This window comes from Chenopodium quinoa, unplaced genomic scaffold, assembly GCF_001683475.1.
Source record: "Chenopodium quinoa cultivar QQ74 unplaced genomic scaffold, ASM168347v1, whole genome shotgun sequence".
Taxonomy (NCBI): Eukaryota; Viridiplantae; Streptophyta; class Magnoliopsida; order Caryophyllales; family Amaranthaceae; genus Chenopodium; species Chenopodium quinoa.
The window spans coordinates 5,534,219-5,552,232 of record NW_018745650.1 but is presented as its reverse complement, the minus strand read 5'-3'; the positions used below and the strand labels follow the sequence as shown (position 1 = coordinate 5,552,232).

General features: G+C 35.2%; 2 protein-coding genes and 2 long non-coding RNA genes across 4 annotated transcripts; 2 read left to right on the top strand and 2 right to left on the bottom strand.

Annotated features, from left to right (window-relative positions):
- The first annotated feature begins 367 nt into the window (after positions 1 to 367).
- LOC110717029 (keratin-associated protein 10-2-like) lies at positions 368 to 1,310 on the top strand. Its single transcript, XM_021895669.1, has 3 exons — positions 368 to 822; positions 1,015 to 1,127; positions 1,195 to 1,310. The coding sequence occupies exons 1-3, from the start codon at positions 368 to 370 to the stop codon at positions 1,308 to 1,310; spliced, it is 684 nt and encodes a 227-aa protein (XP_021751361.1).
- LOC110717028 lies at positions 1,127 to 2,141 on the top strand. The gene is made up of 2 exons (XM_021895668.1): positions 1,127 to 1,615; positions 1,713 to 2,141. Exons 1-2 carry the CDS (start codon positions 1,406 to 1,408, stop codon positions 2,139 to 2,141), a joined length of 639 nt encoding a protein of 212 aa, XP_021751360.1. The 5' UTR covers positions 1,127 to 1,405.
- A 245-nt stretch (positions 2,142 to 2,386) lies between these two features.
- Positions 2,387 to 3,452, bottom strand: LOC110716869. The gene is made up of 2 exons (XR_002510617.1): positions 2,856 to 3,452; positions 2,387 to 2,666 (listed from the first exon to the last, which is right to left on the bottom strand). It is a non-coding gene; the product is annotated as an uncharacterized LOC110716869 (long non-coding RNA).
- A 4,817-nt stretch (positions 3,453 to 8,269) lies between these two features.
- On the bottom strand, positions 8,270 to 12,140 carry LOC110716988. The gene is made up of 3 exons (XR_002510655.1): positions 11,653 to 12,140; positions 11,406 to 11,460; positions 8,270 to 8,731 (listed from the first exon to the last, which is right to left on the bottom strand). It is a non-coding gene; the product is annotated as an uncharacterized LOC110716988 (long non-coding RNA).
- Between the last annotated feature and the right edge of the window lie 5,874 nt (positions 12,141 to 18,014).

Here is an 18,014-nt window from a genome sequence, read left to right as displayed (position 1 = left end):
AGGTGGCATTATTAACTTACCATTGCAGGTTCGTACTCCTACACATGCGGACTCGAGGGAGCTTCATAATCCAACACCGATTGACTTTCCAGATTTACACGTAATTTGTTTAGTTCTTTGTAAATGTTCTCGGTTATGTTGGAGGTGTTTGAGAGAGTGACCATAGTCGTACTATTGTCTGCTACAGTGTGCGCTGGGTGATAGTATTAATTACTATCGAATTGACAAACGTTGACTTGATAAGATAGCTCGATAAATATAGAGAAAAAATGACTTTTAATTGCATTTTAATTTTAAACTAATCTCTCACTAGGATAGTCAGCTCTAAATCAGCTTGTTTTAAACGTTGACTTGATAAGATAGCTCGATGTTTCTTCGTTTCTGTTTTCGGTTGGCTGCTGGTTTGCCAGGGTTCATTGTTCTGTTTTGTTGTGCTGTTGTTGTGCTGGCTATTTCTGTTTTGCTGTTGTCTGCTATGTCTACCTCTGCTTGCTGTGTCTACCCCTGCCTGTCTAATGTGTGCCTGTGTCTGCCTGCTTCTGTCTACTGGTTTTGTATGTTGCTTCTGTCTGCTACTGCTGCCTGCTACAGTCTGCTGCTATCTGCTTCTGCCTACTGCTGTCTGCTTCTAATCTGTTGTGTTGCTTGCTGTTGTGCTATTTCTGTTGTTGTTGTTGTGCTGCTGTTGTTTTTGTTTTTGTGCTGCTGTTGTGATGTTTCTGTGATGCTGCTGCTTTTGTGTTGTGCTGTGCTGTTTCTGTGTTGCTGCTGTTTCTGTGTTGCTGTTGTTTCTGTGCTATGTTGTGCTGTTTCTGTGTTGCTGTTTCTGTGTTGATGTGCTGCTGTTTCTGTGCTGTGTTGTGCTGTTTCTGTGCTATTTTTGTGTTGCTACTGTTTCTGTGCTGTGTTGTGCTGTTTCTGTGTTGTTTATGTGTTGCTGATGTTTCTGTGCTACTTTTTCTGTGCTGTTGTTTGCAAGCTGCTATGTTGCTGTTTTCTGTTTGAGTGTTGCAGTTTTTGTGTTGCTAATTCTGTGTTTGCTCGTTGTTGTGTTGCTGTTTGCTGTTTGAGTGTGTTGCTGTTTTCTGTGTTGCTGGTTGCTGTGTTGCTGGCTGCTTCTCTTTGCTGTGTGTGTTGCTGTTTGTTGTTTGTTGTTTGAGTGTGATTTCAGTTTCTGTTTGCTTATTTGTGTAGGTGAGTTCGGTGTTGTGGTGTTAACTAGAAAAGTTTTTTTCCATTGCTTGTTTTGTTTTCGGTTTTGTTTGATTGTTGGTGGATACTTGGCCACTTGTGATATGTTTGGTTCTTAATTATAAGTGATCTTCCAAATTGGTGTAGGAAGAGACCCGTTGTGCACTTCAACACCCGGGGCTATCAAACAGGGGACCTTTGCAGTTGGTTGCGTATGCTAATGCGTGCACAACCGACCAGTGGTACGGTCCATTCGCGACCGCTTAGGCCACAACATTACTCGGTCGGGATCAATTATGTGGTTGCGGGGTTCGAGTACATCCGAGTACCGGTGCCCGTAGAGGAGGATGGGATTACTACACTCTGGGAAACGAAAGGTAGCTTTGTGCAATGGCCATATGATTGGGTAAGGTTGATCAACGAGGTAAGATTTTGGGTTCACTCTTTACTCTATGCCCGGTTGTCTTCCCAAGAGTTGGATGGATTTATTTTCTAACCAATTGCGTGATTTGCTTTATCAGATTTCGAAGAAAAGCCAAACTTCAAAGAGAAGGAGGGTAGAGCAGCCTAAAAGCATTGATCAATCGGTGCCAAAGAAGAGAAGTGAACAACGGTCGGAGAGTGAAAAAGCGTCGAAGAAGAACTCTTCGAGAGGTTCAGCTATGCAAGCTACTCCACTTGTTGCAGACACGGTCCTTCAATCGCTCTCTAAAGATTTAACTTATCTACACAACCGTGTTAGTATGTTGCCTAGTGACACTCCCGTTCAAGTTGCACTACCTAAGGCATTGTTCCACTATGATACACTACTACATTTTTTATCTATTGCAACCCCCAAATCCGTTGCATTAGGCGTCAAAATCCGTGGCATTAGGCCTAATGCAACGGCCATGTACCGTGGCATCTGCTGGCGTTGCAGTAGGTCTAATGCAACAACATATGACACCTAATGCCACGGTTCCACTGATCCGTGGCAATAGACCAATACCTATTGCAACGGCATAACTTATCCGTGGCAATAGAGTACTGACTAATAATTATGATGAAATTGAACCTATTGCAACGGATAAAGCTAATAAATACAATGATAGGAGTACGTATCTACTGCAACGGATTGATCATTGGGTTTTTTTTTTGTTAGGATGGAATGGTAATATAATATTAATTAGTCGGTACAAATCTAAATATACTAAAATAAACAAATTAAAGTATCATTTATATATAATAATTATAATGCAAAATACGTACATTACAAGATATTACTTGCCTATTTTTGGTATGACATACCCTACTAATAATAAATAAAAGTTAGATAATTAATTTGATCGTCCAAAATACAAATTGTCAACATATACATAAGCCGAAATATCCAAATCTTCACAAAGCCGGAACTTGAATAAGAGTCGCCAACATATATGCACCATTTGTTAGATGGCTAGTCACTATACTTCCGCTCCATTTGACTCCCCATGCACCTACACGTAAAATTGAAAAAAATAAAAGAAATATAATTAAACTAAATTATAAATTATAATAGACCAAGGCCACAATCAACATAGCTCAGATTATGGTTGTTTAAAAGATGGCAGTAAAGAATTTTTTTTTTTTTTTACACAGAAAGGAAAATATTATTAATTTATAGTGGCAGTAGCCACATTAATTACCAAAAGATAAGCATTCCAAGTCTGAAAAACAAAATAGCACCCCGAAATATAACAAAGTACTAGCTAAATAACCAACAAGAAATAGAAATAAGTAGTAGTCAAAAGTATTCTGGAATCAAAAGCACCAGATTCATGCACTGTAGGTGAACTAATTAAGTTGCCACCATTATTTCTGGAAGGGACACATTAGGAAAATTGTTAGAAGTGTGCACCTAAGAGAAGCTAAAAACTGTAAGTCTGTAAAGATGCCAAAATTTATACCAAGAATTTCCTTATCATTCTTCTCCCATAAAAAAAAAAAAACAAAACGGTGCAGAAAATTAATGCCCCCGTACATTGCTTAAATTTTTTTTATACTGCGCCTGATTGTGACCAAAAACAGTAACAGGGACAACCCAGCTAACCCCCCCCCCCCCCCAATAGCCTATGTCTGAGACTCTGAGGAACACCGTCCATGAAAACGAGTCTAGTGCCTCTCCATTAGCACAGCACAAGGACACACATAAGGAGATAACACGTAGCCTTCAAGCCAAAAAATTCTCACAAGTATTAAGTTTCTTCAAACATGCGTATACAGTATACACATACCCTGGCATGCTATTAAAAAAGGTGGAGCTTTTTCGAGTATTAAGTTTCTTCAAACATGCGTAACCTTTCTCAAAAAGGTGGAAATAGGAAAAAGTTGAGTGTTAGGAATTGGATATAAAAGGAGCAGAAGTAAATAACCTGAAGAACTAGCTATCAAGTTTGTATGCTCCTTTCCAACTCCCACTCATAAAAAAATCCTTCTAAACCGAAAAATCCCGTGCCACTACTTCCTATGGGATGTCATTAGCAGTCAAGGTGTTCTCAAAGATCGAGGCCCCTAAGCAATTTAGCACTGAGGTTCGTAATTAGGCAACATTTTTTTATCAGATCACTAATTTGTTGTGTAACTCTATATATTAGGACTGGATTACTTGCATCATGGTTGCAGCCCGCCTATAGTTCATAGAGATGTGAAAGCCACTAACATTTTTCTAAACAAAGAATTTCGAGCAATGGTAGCTGATTTTGGGTGGTAAGAAGGGGGTTTTGGTGCTTCTTACTTGGTTGGACAGGTATTTGTAGGGAGTTTCAGTTTGGAAGATACTTTTGGGATTAGCATGAGACTAATTAACTTTATGTAATTATGAATTATGTTTCTTACTCTGAGAAATGATGTAGTGTGTAGTTACATTCCTGTTAGTCCTAATCTTAAAACTGCAGTTCTGATTCCTAAAAAAAAAAAGGCGCATGAAAAAGGCGATGTTTACAGCTTTGGGGTTGTTCTATTGGAGCTAATCACAGGGAAAACAACAATAGTAAACAGAGATGATGAGCGCAGCTATTTCAAGTAAACAATACAAATCAAGATAGACTAGAGTTTGGGCAACGAAAAACAAGGAAAACATAAAAATACTTGAAGGCCAGTTGGATTATGCAGTAAAAACTATAAATAAAGTTGGCTATATAAATAGTTTTTGACAATTTAGAGATCCAAGTTTCTGACTATTACATGAAAGACAAATAAAAAAACAGTGAGACAAAAGAAGCACAATCAATATTGGGTAAATGACATTCAATTTATCATGCTATTTTGTCATCTTATTAACTAAATATAGCTTCATTATGCAACCTATTAATATTAAATCAGAGTTCCTTACTGTCCAAGATAAGAGATATCAAAGTGGATTAATTAGCTTGATTACATTCATTTGTTCGTTTAGGTCAAGCACGCACATGAGCTTGAACCATGGCTATAGCAATTAGAAAAAAGTAATAAACTTGGATCTCTAATGTATGAATGAACAAAATAAGCCACCCCAAATCAATATTCAACTTCATCCCAAACACAAAAGCAAAAACTTCAAATTTAATTCTCAAAAACGAAAATTTGTTGTTTACCCTTTAAAATTCAACAAATGTAGAATAGGCACACCCTCACTAACTTAGGACGAGAAACATAAACAAATACTCAGATACATCAACGAAAACCAAAACAAATTACCGAATTTGCAAATGAAGAGCTAGTAATTTGAACAGATTCAAAATAATATAGCCAACCAACCTTAATTTTGGAGCATGAACTTGCTGCCCTTTATTACTTTGATTTTTATTATCTACCCAACGTTTCCTGGTTTGGTTCCAGAGATAGAGACATGCCAACAACATATTAGAAAATATGAGAATGAATATAAAAGGAAAACCAGAACAAACAAGGCTAATGTGAAAAAAATACAAAAGAATTGACAGCACATATGAAAAATGATAGTATATGCACAGATTTATATCTCTATCTAAGTTCAAAGTCTGCAAAACATATCAACAAAAAACTTCAGATACACAAGCAATCTTTTTCATAACGTAACAACCAAAATGTCAACTAGAACTAGAATATAAGATTCAGCCAGCATATAAAGTGTCTTCACATCCTATTGTGAAATAAGGTAAGGTGTCTACAATAAAGCAAGAATCATGACAAAATATTTACAGTGACCAGAAGAGCCACCAAAAATCAAAAGAAACTTTATAATCGATTCAATACCGTTATTTGGTCAAGTTTGCTTTCATGCAGCATTGATGAAGCTAACGCATTGTTTACATAAAAATAGTTTTTATAGTATCATCACGTCACAGGAACAACATCATACCATGCAGAAACTTCACATCAAAATCCCATAATTCTAAACAATACTCTTAAAAATTTGATAACAAGAATAGAGGCAGCTTGATCTCATACACTCATACGACTAAGAAAAGAGCTATACATGAAGAAGCAGATATTTCAAACTGAAAAAATAGAACTCAATCATCAGAGACAGAAGGAATCAATTAAGCAAAGCAGCATCATGGAAGCTCAATTCTCCGACTAGTCATTATAACCCACAAAAAGAACTATTAGTTTTTAAGATTGTCCAAAAGCCCCCCCCCCCCACACATACACAAAGGGGCTTAAAGAAAACAAAGAGAGTATACTTATCAGTTGAAGTCAATATCATGGCCCACGACATATAACAGCCCATACTAAAATTTACACATGCAATTATGAATCTAATTATTAATCTTATGTTCTACTGATGAGGTTTATTGGGGCTAAGTGTCTAAATCTAATATTGTATGTTATTGGCGCTAGGTGATGCATGCAACTGCATTCATGATACTCAGTACTATATTATGATTCATTAATTTATTTTATTTTATTGGCAGGTAAGAATTAAGAAGGAAACCTTTTAAGCCAAGGTTATTTATATTGAAAATGACTTGGTTCTACTTGTATGAGGAAGGTGGCCTCAGCCTTTAGAAATTTGACCTTAGGGTTGGTCGTTTTCCTTACCTCGGAAAAAAAGAATAACTAATGAAAATACAAAAATAATATTACGATTTTATAAATGTGGGTAGATAATAGCAGTAAGACAAAAATGGTAGCAATAGAGAATTATTGGGGCAGTTTGTTTAACAGAAGAAGAAGAGTTTGATTCATCCTCATGGACATTCTCGTCTTGGTCTAGTAACACAATGGTGGACCAAATTTCAACTCAAGAATAAAGCTTTTGTTGCTTTCAAATCCCAGTTACCCTATGCGTTTATTTGAAGTTGCCCAATGCCCACCACTAATTTCAAATCTCTGAATACTCTGTTTTTTAGCTTCTTTCACCTTCTATCAAATTAATAATCTTACACTTGGCCCACGACTTATCAGTTGGTTAACAGATTGAGTTGTATACACATGCAATTATGAAAAAACAAATTTCGGCCACCAATTATAAAAAATAAATAGTTAGAAACTTGGATCACTTAAGTCTTACCCCATGAACCAAATCAGCCACCCCAAATCAATATATCTTCTTATCCATTTATATGAAATTCCCCCCAAAAAACCCCAATAGACTACTCAAATACAATATTCAGTACTTCTAGGTTTCAAAAATAAAAAAATAAAAATCTCAATTTTGCTAAACGAAACCCATAAGCCGTTTAATTCCAAGAGTTACCAAAGCATAAACTTCATCTTCCATGGCATCAAATACAAATTCCCAAACACAAAAGCAAAAACTTCAAATTTAATTCTCAAAAACGAAAATTCGTTGTTTACCTTGAAGAGAATTTCGAGCAATCAGCTCAAGGAAGGGACATGCAACAATGAAATTGGACCGTCTGTACCGCTTGACTGCCGCCACCACCGCCTGACTGCCGCTATCAGCCACCACCTTCGTCTTTTTCCTCTTCGAATTTTTGACTGATTTTTTTTCGTGATTTTCTGAGAATAGGTACTGTGAATTTCTGGAGTTGAATGTGAGATGATGGGGAAAATAGAGAATTGGGGGAAATTGAGAAAATGGAGAATGGGGGGAAATTGAGAAAATGGAGAAATTGGGTGAGAAATCAACTGTGAGTCTGTGAGAATGAGTGGAGAACGAAAATGGGTGAGAAAATTGGGTGAGAAGATTGGGTGAGAAAATTGGGGTAAACATACATCACGTGTGTTTGTTCAAAATTTTGGTGAAAAAATTAGAGGGAACAATGCGCGCTTTATCTAAGCTAAATTTTTCATTTGATATAATACCACCGTTGCAATAGCTTTTATTTTTGTTAAAATAGCTAGGCTATTGCAACGGTTCTTTAGAGCCGTGGCAATAGCTCTACCTCTAAGAGCATTAGTTTTAACTCCGTGGCAATAGCCTACTCTATTGCAACGGCAATAAAAATACCGTTGCAATAGGCTATCTATTGCCACGACATTTGGATAAGGCGTTGCAATAGCTCATTTTGGGGCGTTGTATTTGATCGAAAATGTAGTAGTGTGATGACGATGCAATTGCATGGCTCAGCAAAGAAGATGTGAAGGAATTTCTAAGTGGATCAATGCTTAACATTTCCCTCATTCAAACATTCATGAGGTAATTCAATACCGCTCAAAGTATGTTATTCAGATTAGTGGTGATTGTCGTTTATTTTTCCATTAATATTCTATTATCATGCATGCAGAGCACTACAGGAGCACTTACGTGACATTGATTCTCCGTGTCAAGTTGGGTGGTTATGCCCCGAGCAGATCTCCATTACTAGAATCTTAGGCAACCACCCTGACGTGTTGTACTATGTTGAACGGAGTATCAAGGAATCAGTGCATGCGGGAGACAAGTTCATATTCGCCCCATGTTATGAGGACACTACTACATTTTTGATCTATTGCAACCCTCAAATCCGTTGCATTAGGCGTCAAAATCCGTGGCATTAGGCCTAATGCAACGGCCATGTACCGTGGCATCTGCTGGCGTTGCAGTAGGTCTAATGCAACGGCTTATGACACCTAATGCTACGGCACCACTGATCCGTGGCAATAGACCAATACTTGTTGCAACGGCATAACTTATATGTGGCAATAGAGTACTGACTAATAATTATGATGAAATTGAACCTATTGCAACGGATGAAGCTAATTAATACAATGATAGGAGTACGTATCTACTGCAACGGATTGATCTTTTTTTTTTTTTGTTGGGATAGAATGGTAATTAATATATTTATAATTAGTCAGTACAAATCTAAATATACTAACAGAAACAAAATAAAGTATCATTTATATATAATAATTATAATGCGAAATACGTACATTACAAAATATTACTCGCTTGTTTTTGGTATGACATACCCTACTAATAAAAAATAAAAGTTATATAAAGCATTTAATCGTCCAAAATACATATTGTCAACATATATATATATATATATATATAAGCCGAAATTTCCAAATCTTCACAAAGCCGGAACTTGAATTAGAGTCGCCAACATATATGCACCATTTGTTAGATGACTAGTCACTATTCTTCCGCTGCATTTAACTCCTCATGCACCTACACGTAAAATTGAAAAAAATAATAGAAATATAATTGAACTAAATTATAAATTATAATAGACCAAGGCCACAATCAACATGAGAAAAGTTATGGTTTGCAATATACCAGTAGAAAGGCCAGATAGTAAAATCGAGATCAAAGACAACCAATTTGGGAAGAACTTGGAACAAATTTATGGTTTGCAGAACTTCTGTTTTGACCCTTTCAAAGTCAAAATTATTTAACAGAGCTATTATACATATATAACAGGATATCAACTTCACTAAGAGAAAGAAAGTAACAACGAAAAGGTAAATATGCAAGATTTACTTCATTATCCCCCTTTACATACTGCAATATAAGACCCTGTCCCCTAGATCAGCACTCCAAGGAATTAAACAAATGATAAGTTAACTTGGACAAGATACTCATAACTAGATCAGTATTTAGTAATTCTTAAGTACAAAAAGGGAAACAAAAAAAAAATTGACTTGGCCACAAATCCATAGAAGCAAATCATCGAGTCCTAGTCATTCTCATATGCCATATTCACTTTTCCCAGACAACCAATCCTAAAGCTAGGATTTGCAATATTACATAAATAAAAGTTACATCAAAGAAACGTTTAAAACCTAGGCACAGCTACAGCTACAGCTACAGCGTCACATATTTATTCTTACATAAATCACAATATGGGGAATCAAGCCAAAATTTGATTAAATAAATATAAGGGAGCAACCCACAAGATTCAAGATTAAATAAATCCAATGCAATAAAGACCCACCACTTGTCTAAGATACTCAACAACCCTTATAAACTTTACCAAAATCTAGCAAAGAGCATATAATCTAAACATGACCCAACCAAACAGTAATGTCTTATGGTCAAGTCTCCATTACATACAAGAATCAAGTAAAGAAAAAACTAATCCAGGGAAAAGGAGGCAGGGGAGAGTTATACGGTTAGGACTTGTGATTAGGGCATTCGTGAAAAAATATTTAATGTTGCACAAAGACTAGCATTCTGCAGTCCAACACACCAAGAATGAAGATGCAGGCTCTCCAATTTCCAATTTTGCTCTTGAGGACAGGCTTCCTGAAAAATCTAGTGAGCCATCTCCAGTGGTTAAATTACAATGCTCCTTCTACAAAGATATATACACAGATCAGGAGCAGAGAAGTAGTCCTTCAAATCAGCAAAGCTTTACCAATACTCTAAACAGTTGACATCTCAGAAGAGTCGATTCTGGATTCAACTCGAACAAAGTAGATATTTAAAAAATCTTAGCTTATAAGCTGCCATTGTCAATGGCTAGCAGGCATAAGAAGAAAATATAAATAAGTCCTGATTACCAGTTCAGAAATTTGGCCGTCCAAGTTGTCTACTAGATTGACACTTTTCAAAGGACTAATAACTTTATCTAACAGGATTAAGATTGATGCATACTTCAACATTCATTCTTGCTGAAACAACAAAACTCAAGAATTCTACAAGTCAAATGTCTCACTGGCTCATTTAGCTTGATGAAGGAATATAAGAGCGGGTTTTGCATTATACATGAGCCATACAACTGAGAAAGTTTATAATCGGATGCAGGCAGCATATGAGATTTGGGTTGACAAGGCCATCTCATGCAATATTTTGCCTGGCATGAGCATGAGCCAGTCAAAACTCAATAGTCCTACGGAAACAAAACCAATATTCCAAAAGCAGTAGCTGATTATCAAGAGTATCTATCTTCTTGAGCTTGAGGTAGTCAGAACTCAATATTCCTTCTAAAACCGTCCCCTAAAAATTGCCCCATTTCCGTTTTTGACCATGGGGTCCAAAACTTTATTCTCACATACAATACAATTGGCTCGACCACTTTTGCCTCGTATCCATCAACTCCACTCAACCAAAAAATAACAAAGTAATTAATGTCTTAGGGACAAACAATTAAGGACGGAGGGAGTAGTAATCACAGTGAATAAAGAAAACAACATGAATACTTTATACTTATAAGAATAAATTATTTTGAACACTGCAAAAACCATATCTTTATCCCCTATATCTAATCCATAATATCTAAGCAAAAATTTCAATAAACAAACATAATCATTACAATTTCACTATTAAGGTAACAAGAACATGATGCTAGTCTCTGTATTTTGAGATATTAGCAAGTCCACCAACAATGAAACTTGTCAACCACAATTAATACACTATCAGATAATTAATCGTGAAAACACTATAATTTGCAAATGTAAACCTGCCCTTCCATCACATTCACTGTATGACAATTTACTACTAAAACTCGTTGCAATAAATTCTCTCAATCAAACCCGGCCCCAAAGCATAAACTGAAATATGAAAAGTGAAATGGATTAGAAAAACTCCACAAGTAACAAACTTTTCTTTCCATGTAGTCAATACCTAACAAGAGGTGACGAAGAGATGTAATTTACAAGTATACAATTATATGTCATGGCAAGGGAACAAGATTGCCACAGAGAACACAAAGCAAACAAAATCCCTCTATGCAGCACAGATACAGAATTTGAAAAAACATAGTCAACATAAACGCCACTAATGGTTGCTCTCACGCCTATAGAATTTCACGACACCTATTATAGGGTATAATATAACAATCAAAATTAAAAAAATTACATGAAAAAATCAAAATAGAGAATAATAAGGAAGAATTAGGTACCTAATTTTTGTGAAGATTAGGAGGAAAGAGATAAAAGGTTGAAAGGAGAAGAAGACTACAAAACAACGAAGATTAAAATTGGGGATTAAAATCGAATAATAAGCAATTGATCTTGTTTATTATTCCAAATGAAACATTAAAATCTAAAAAATAGGGTTAACAATCAAAATTTCAAATTGGGGATTTCGATAATAAGAGCAAGATATACTAAATTAATTAATTAAGAGTATAAGACATTAAGACATACCATTGTTGCATCGAAGACGGCCGACGGTGTGGCAACAACGACGGCCGAGTTCCTGTGAGGCACTGAGGCACGACAAATCATGGGCAACGGTCGATCTACTGGACTACAGGAGGCCAGTGAGGACTGAGGTGTGAGGCAGCGAAGAACGAAAGATTGGAAGAAGCGACATACTATGTACCGCTATCAGCCACCACCGCCTGACTGCCGCTATCAGCCATCACCTCCTGACTGTCGCCTTCGTCTACTTCCGCAGATTTATTTGCTTATTTTCATGATTTTTTTCGTGATTTTGAAGCAAATATGTGAATGTGAGAAGATGGGGAAAATTGAGAATTGGGGGAAAATGGGGAAAATGAAGAATGGGTAGATTGGGTACTGTGAGAATCCGTAAGAAGGGTTGTGAATAAACACATTTTGTTCAAAATATTTGGTGAAAAAATTAGAGGGAAGAAATGCGCGCTTCTAAAATTTTCATGATACAATGCATACCGTTGCAATAGCTCTCATTTTTGTTAAAATAGCTAGGCTATTGCAACGGTTCTTTAGAGTCGTGGCAATAGCTCTACCTCTATGAACATTAGTTTTAAATCCGTGGCAATAGCCTACTCTATTGCAACGGCAATTAAAATACCGTTGTATTAGCCTTTATTATGCCGTTGCATTTGGTCAAAAATGTAGTAGTGGGAGTACGTCTAACCATGTCAAATTCATTTGTTTCCCCTGATTATATGTTTTACATGGCTAATAATTGATTTGTTTGTCTATTGTGAATTTATGTAGTTTGCATTGGACCCTGCTGGTGATTTGTGTTTCCAGTAACACAATCTTCCTTTTTGATTCAGCTCGATTGCCTCATCCAAAAAAGCTCCTCGTGAAGTCCATACTGCAAAAGTAAATAAAGCTACCTAGTGTTGATTATCATTACCTAACTCATTTTTTACTCATACTAATCAAATTTGACCTTACTTTTCTATAGTGTTATGAAGAAGATAAATTGTCGAGCTCCACCAGGTCCCACATGGAAATCACCGATGGTAATGCCACATGATATTGTGATTTTTGTATTAAACAATGCGTAAAATGTTACTAATTTGCTATATATGCATGTTTGATTCATGTACTTTGTTCCTATGCTAGTGCGCACAACAAGATAACAGAGTTGATTTTGGCCTATACGTGATGAGATTCATTTTTGACATAGTGAGTCGTTGTACAGACACACTACAGCTTGATGAGGTATGCCATTGATTTAGTTTATTTGCTCGTAACATGTGATTTGATAAGAAATATAAGAAATAGTAGTCATACAGGCCTTACTTGGGTCATTTTGGATGAAAATGTGTCCTAAAACACTTGAATTGCTCCTTTCATGTGATTTTAAGCCCTAGGCGCCTATAACTAAGTAATAATGACATGTTATGAGAAAGAATGAGTTCATTTGACAAGAAATATAGGAAATAGGCATCCTAGTAGTCAAATAGGCCTTACTTGGGCCAATTTGGATGAAAATGAACCCTAAAACCCCTAAATTGCTCCTTTCATGTGATTTCAAGCCTTAGCCGCCTATAACTAAGTAATAATGATATGTTATGAGAAAGAATGAGTTCATTTGACAAGAAATGTAGGAAATAGGCATCCTAGTAGTCAAATAGGTCTTACTTGGGCCAATTTGGATGAAAATGAACCCTAAAACCCTTAAATTGCTCATTTCATGTGATTTCAAACTTTAGTCGCCTATAACTAAGTAGTAATGACATGTTATGAGAAAGAATGAGTTCATTTGACAAGAAATGCAGGAAATAGGCATCCTAGTAGTCATATAGGCCTTACTTGGGCCAATTTGGATGAAAATGAACCCTAAAACCCTTAAATTGCTCTTTTCAAGTGATTTCAAGTCTTAGCCGCCTATAACTAAGTAAATGAGAAAGAATGAGTTCACTTGACAAGAAATGCAGGAAATAGGCATCCTAGTAGTCGTATAGGCCTTACTTGGGCCAATTTGGATGAAAATGAACCCTAAAACCCTTAAATTTCTCTTTTCAAGTGATTTCAAGCCTTAGCCGCCTATAAATAAGTAATTGAGAAAGAATGAGTTCATTTGACAAGAAATGTAGGAAATAGGCATCCTAGTAATCAAATAGGCCTTACTTGGGCCAATTTGGATGAAAATGAACCCTAAAACCCTTATATTGCTCCTTTCATGTGATTTCAAGCCTTAACCGCCTATAACTAAGTAATAATGACATGTTATGAGAAAGAATGAGTTCATTTGACAAGAAATGTAGGAAATAGGCATCCTAGTAGTCAAATAGGCCTTACTTGGGCCAATTTGGATGAAAATGAACCCTAAAACCCTTAAATTGCTCCTTTCATGTGATTTCAAGCCTTAGCCGCCTATAACTAAGTAATAATGACATGTCATGAGAAATAATAAGTTCATTTGACAAGAAATATAGGAAATAGGCATCCTAATAGTCAAATAGGCCTTACTTGGGCCAATTTGGATGAAAATGAACCCTAAAAAATCCTTAAATTGCTCTTTTCATGTGATTTCAAGTCGTAGCCTCCTATAACTTAGTAATAATGACATGTTATGAGAATGAATGAGTTCATTTGATAAGAAATGCAGGAAATAGGCATCCTAGTAGTCATATAGGCCTAAGTAATAAATTTTTGCCTAACTAAACTTGTAAATGTATTTTTACATGCATAACCTAAGTAATTAATTCTAACATACTTTTTGTTTATTCCTTGTTTTGCAAGTTACAAAAGGGAGGTCCGTTGACGAGCAAAGAACTTAATGAAGTTCGAGACATGTCGTCCTTCATCACATTTAACTTGTAAATATCATTTATATTTGAACTTGTTAACTACATTATTGATTAGTATTGTTTGTAATTATGACACTTTTTTTTAATTAGTATTGTTTGTAAATAGTATTGCATTTGGGATTATTAATTAATATCTATGTATTGTTATTATTTCAATTTACAAATTATTATTATTATTATTGTTATTATTATTATTATTATTATTATTATTATTATTATTATTTATAATATTATAATAATAATAATAATTATTATTATTATTATTGTTATTGTAATATAATAATGCTAGAATTAATGCAGGATGTACAAGTTCTCATTATTATTATTAATATTAGTATTAATATTATTATTTATTGCCGAAAAAAAAACACAGTTAAAGGCACCAGTTCAGGCTTCAAACCATTGCCTATTGTATTGAAATAAAAAAATAATAAAAAAATAATGAAAAAAAGCGCGCCATTGGTAATTAGCACCGGTTAACCGGTGCCAAAGAGGGTATTTCGCACCAGTTAACCGGTGCTAAATCTTTAAATAGCCACCGGTTTTGAACCGGTGCCAAATCTTCAGAGATTTGGCATCCCTCAAATCTGGAACGGTTCAAAACCGGTGCGAAAAGGAGGGTTTGAACTGGTGCTAAAGACGTTTTTTCGCGTAGTGTATAATATACTTAAAATGGGGTCAAACGGTTGTTAGGAACTTAGGAGTATAATTAAGTGGGTCGTGAGCTTTAAATAAAGGTATTAGTATAATTTTTACCACAAAAACCTTTTTTTCAGTGTGTTATAACTATTGTGACATTTGCGTTTTAGGAAATTGTTGTAACTATAAATAAAAAACTAAAAAATTATAAAAATAATAATTAAAAAAAAACGGAGGAAGTATGTGGGTATTAGGAATAAAAATGATTTTTTTTTTTTGACGGGAAAAAAGATTTGGAAAAGTAAGATAGTATGTAAAAGATGAATGGGGGTAAGGAGAAATATTATAAAATGATAAAGGGGTCAAAAGAAAGAAAGAAATAATATATAATGTGAGTGGAGATTCTAAATTTGAAAATGGGGAACTTAAACAAAAACAAACGCTTTTGAAAAGTGGGGCGCTTAAAAAACCAAAGGGTGTATAAATCTTGTCATCTCTATAAAACTTAATAATTTAATTAACTTTTTTCTTCATCGGATATTCAGATAAAAATTTTAATATCGAAAGATAATTTTTTTTGTTTCTAAATTTTTATATTAAATCACTATTAAGGCAAATATTGTTCTTTACCAACAATCAAATACCCTATCTTGTTCTAGAGTATTAAGCGGCTGCTTCTCGGGTTACCGGTTTCAAATATTGATAACCTTGCTAACATAACAAACAAAAAATAAGGAAGTTTTCCAAAGAAAGTAAAACAAGTTAGATTGCTTGAAGAAACGAGTAGATAAACATATGACAAAAGATACAAATACATTCCATTAATTAAGGGATAAAGTCATGTCTACAATTGTATAAGTTGAAGGAGAGATTACCTCCATGATCATACAATTGGAAAAGATGAACGATCTTCAATACAAGCTAAGATAAACTAAATTATTTCTTGGCTGCTAAGCCAAGAGAAACTACAAAAGTTAAGAAAGTTTAAAAGAAATGAAATGCTTGTTGTTGATTAATTTGCTGATGTCCTTCCTTTGATCTTCATGCTTCTACTTATAGGCAAATTGGAGCGGTTATGGCTAACTCCCATGACTGTTGTGCAGTTATGCTTGTTGGCGTCAACTCTCTTCGAAAATTAAATTACCATTATGCCTCCAAACCGGCTCTTGTAGTATTGGGCCTTTTAGATAATAACAGCCCATTTTCCTTATATCCCTGCCAGTTTAGCCAAAACCTTTCACTGACTATAAGGTCCAATTTACTTGGTCAAAGTCAAGAAAAAGTCAATAAAGGTCAAAAATCCGATTTTTGGGTGTAACACTCACTATTCATTGTTTCAATTGAATTTAAATTCTCAAATCTAATTCATTAATTTTTCTTATGTGGTAATAACAATTTAATTTTAACATAATATATAACTTTTTTTTATTGGTCGAAATAATACTTTTTCTTATGTGGCACCCTAAAAACTCTTGAAAAGTATCTCCTTTATTTATACAAATAGATATTCGATAGATTCAGTATATCGCTACATAACGACCCAAATTACTTCGCCCCCATTTCATAGTGAATTGATAATATCATTGCCCTTTCACCTTTTCTCTCTTATACTCCTCCCAATAGCAACCCACAACAACCAATGTCACCAAGAACACCACCAAACATCTGCGACCCCTGCCACCACCACCATTGGAGCACAATAATCCACCACCATCACCACCACTACCCACCGAAAAAGCAAAAGAATGGTTTGACTATAATTGGTGTGTCCTGGTTAATCGGCCAGATATAGACAAACCGACTAGTCTAACCAATTTGTCTAGCGAGTTGATGACCAGGTCACATTGGTTTGTCTTACTAGTTGACTCGGTCACATCGATTTTGGTCAAATCGGATTAGTTGATTGATTATGGAACAGTGTACAAAGCCAGTTGGCCTACCAGAAAACTGGTTTGAAAAACTGGTCTGGCGATGGTCACAACTCATAATCATATTCCAAACCATATTTTTTGGCAATCTAACTTTTTTTAATTTAAAAAAAAAAAAAAAAAAAAAAGAGATGACGTAGATAAATATAATGAATTAAACATTTTATTTTAAAGTGTTACTCAAAGAGTCAAAGTAACATTAAAACTTAAGTCGTTTTATAGCCATAAATTTTATGTAAGGTATTCAAGATAGGCTTCTACAAGATCAGGGCTTTCGGAAGACATACTTAACCAAACTGTTGCAGGGATAACTTCTAGCAATGATCTAGTGTTGGAAGATGTGCTACTAGAAGAGCAATTAAGCCCAATGGTAGTTCCTAATTCCCTTGAAAATTTTTAAGATACTATCATGTTAATTGTCGTCAATTTGTGCAATCTTTAATAAATTTTAGGACCTGGACAATGTTATGGGTCCAGCCCAATTAAAGTAAAATGTATCTTGTTTTGGTCCATTTACTTGGTCCGTTTATATTACATTTTACTAGCTTGAATTAAGTCGAATTTAGGGACTTAAGTTGTGGCTTCTTCTAGAAGTTTTTTGGGATGCCTTTTGTGGCTTCTCTTGGAAGTTTTAGATGGGAAATCTTGTGGTAAACAAGTGACCAAGTGAGGCAGCTAGTATCTAAGCATACACACACAAATAGAGAGAGAGTTAGAGTTCTTTGACAAGAGCTTTCAACTTCGGAGTTCTTCTGGGCAGCCTTACAAAACTAGTTGTTGCCAGAGTTTTCACCGTTGGATCGTGCTCAAATTTTGGCAGCTTGTTCCAGACATCAAGGGCTTCATTTTGGACTATTGGATCGTCATTTTGAGCTCTGGTTTGGTCGCAGTCGTCTCTGGACAGAACTGCTGTCTTTTGGGTGAATTCTACTCTTTTGCTCTCTAATTTTCGATCTCTTATTGT

What these genes read in the sequence shown, in the direction of transcription:
- LOC110717028 (XM_021895668.1), top strand. Translation starts at nt 1,406, where the DNA reads ATGCTAATGCGTGCACAACCGACCAGTGGTACGGTCCATTCGCGACCG. An exon ending in GGGTAAGGTTGATCAACGAG is followed by an intron (nt 1,616 to 1,712) that starts GTAAGATTTTGG and finishes TTGCTTTATCAG; the next exon opens with ATTTCGAAGAAAAGCCAAAC.
- LOC110717029 (XM_021895669.1), top strand. Translation starts at nt 368, where the DNA reads ATGTTTCTTCGTTTCTGTTTTCGGTTGGCTGCTGGTTTGCCAGGGTTC. An exon ending in TGTGCTGTTTCTGTGTTGCT is followed by an intron (nt 823 to 1,014) that starts GTTTCTGTGTTG and finishes TGAGTGTTGCAG; the next exon opens with TTTTTGTGTTGCTAATTCTG. An exon ending in GCTGGCTGCTTCTCTTTGCT is followed by an intron (nt 1,128 to 1,194) that starts GTGTGTGTTGCT and finishes TTATTTGTGTAG; the next exon opens with GTGAGTTCGGTGTTGTGGTG.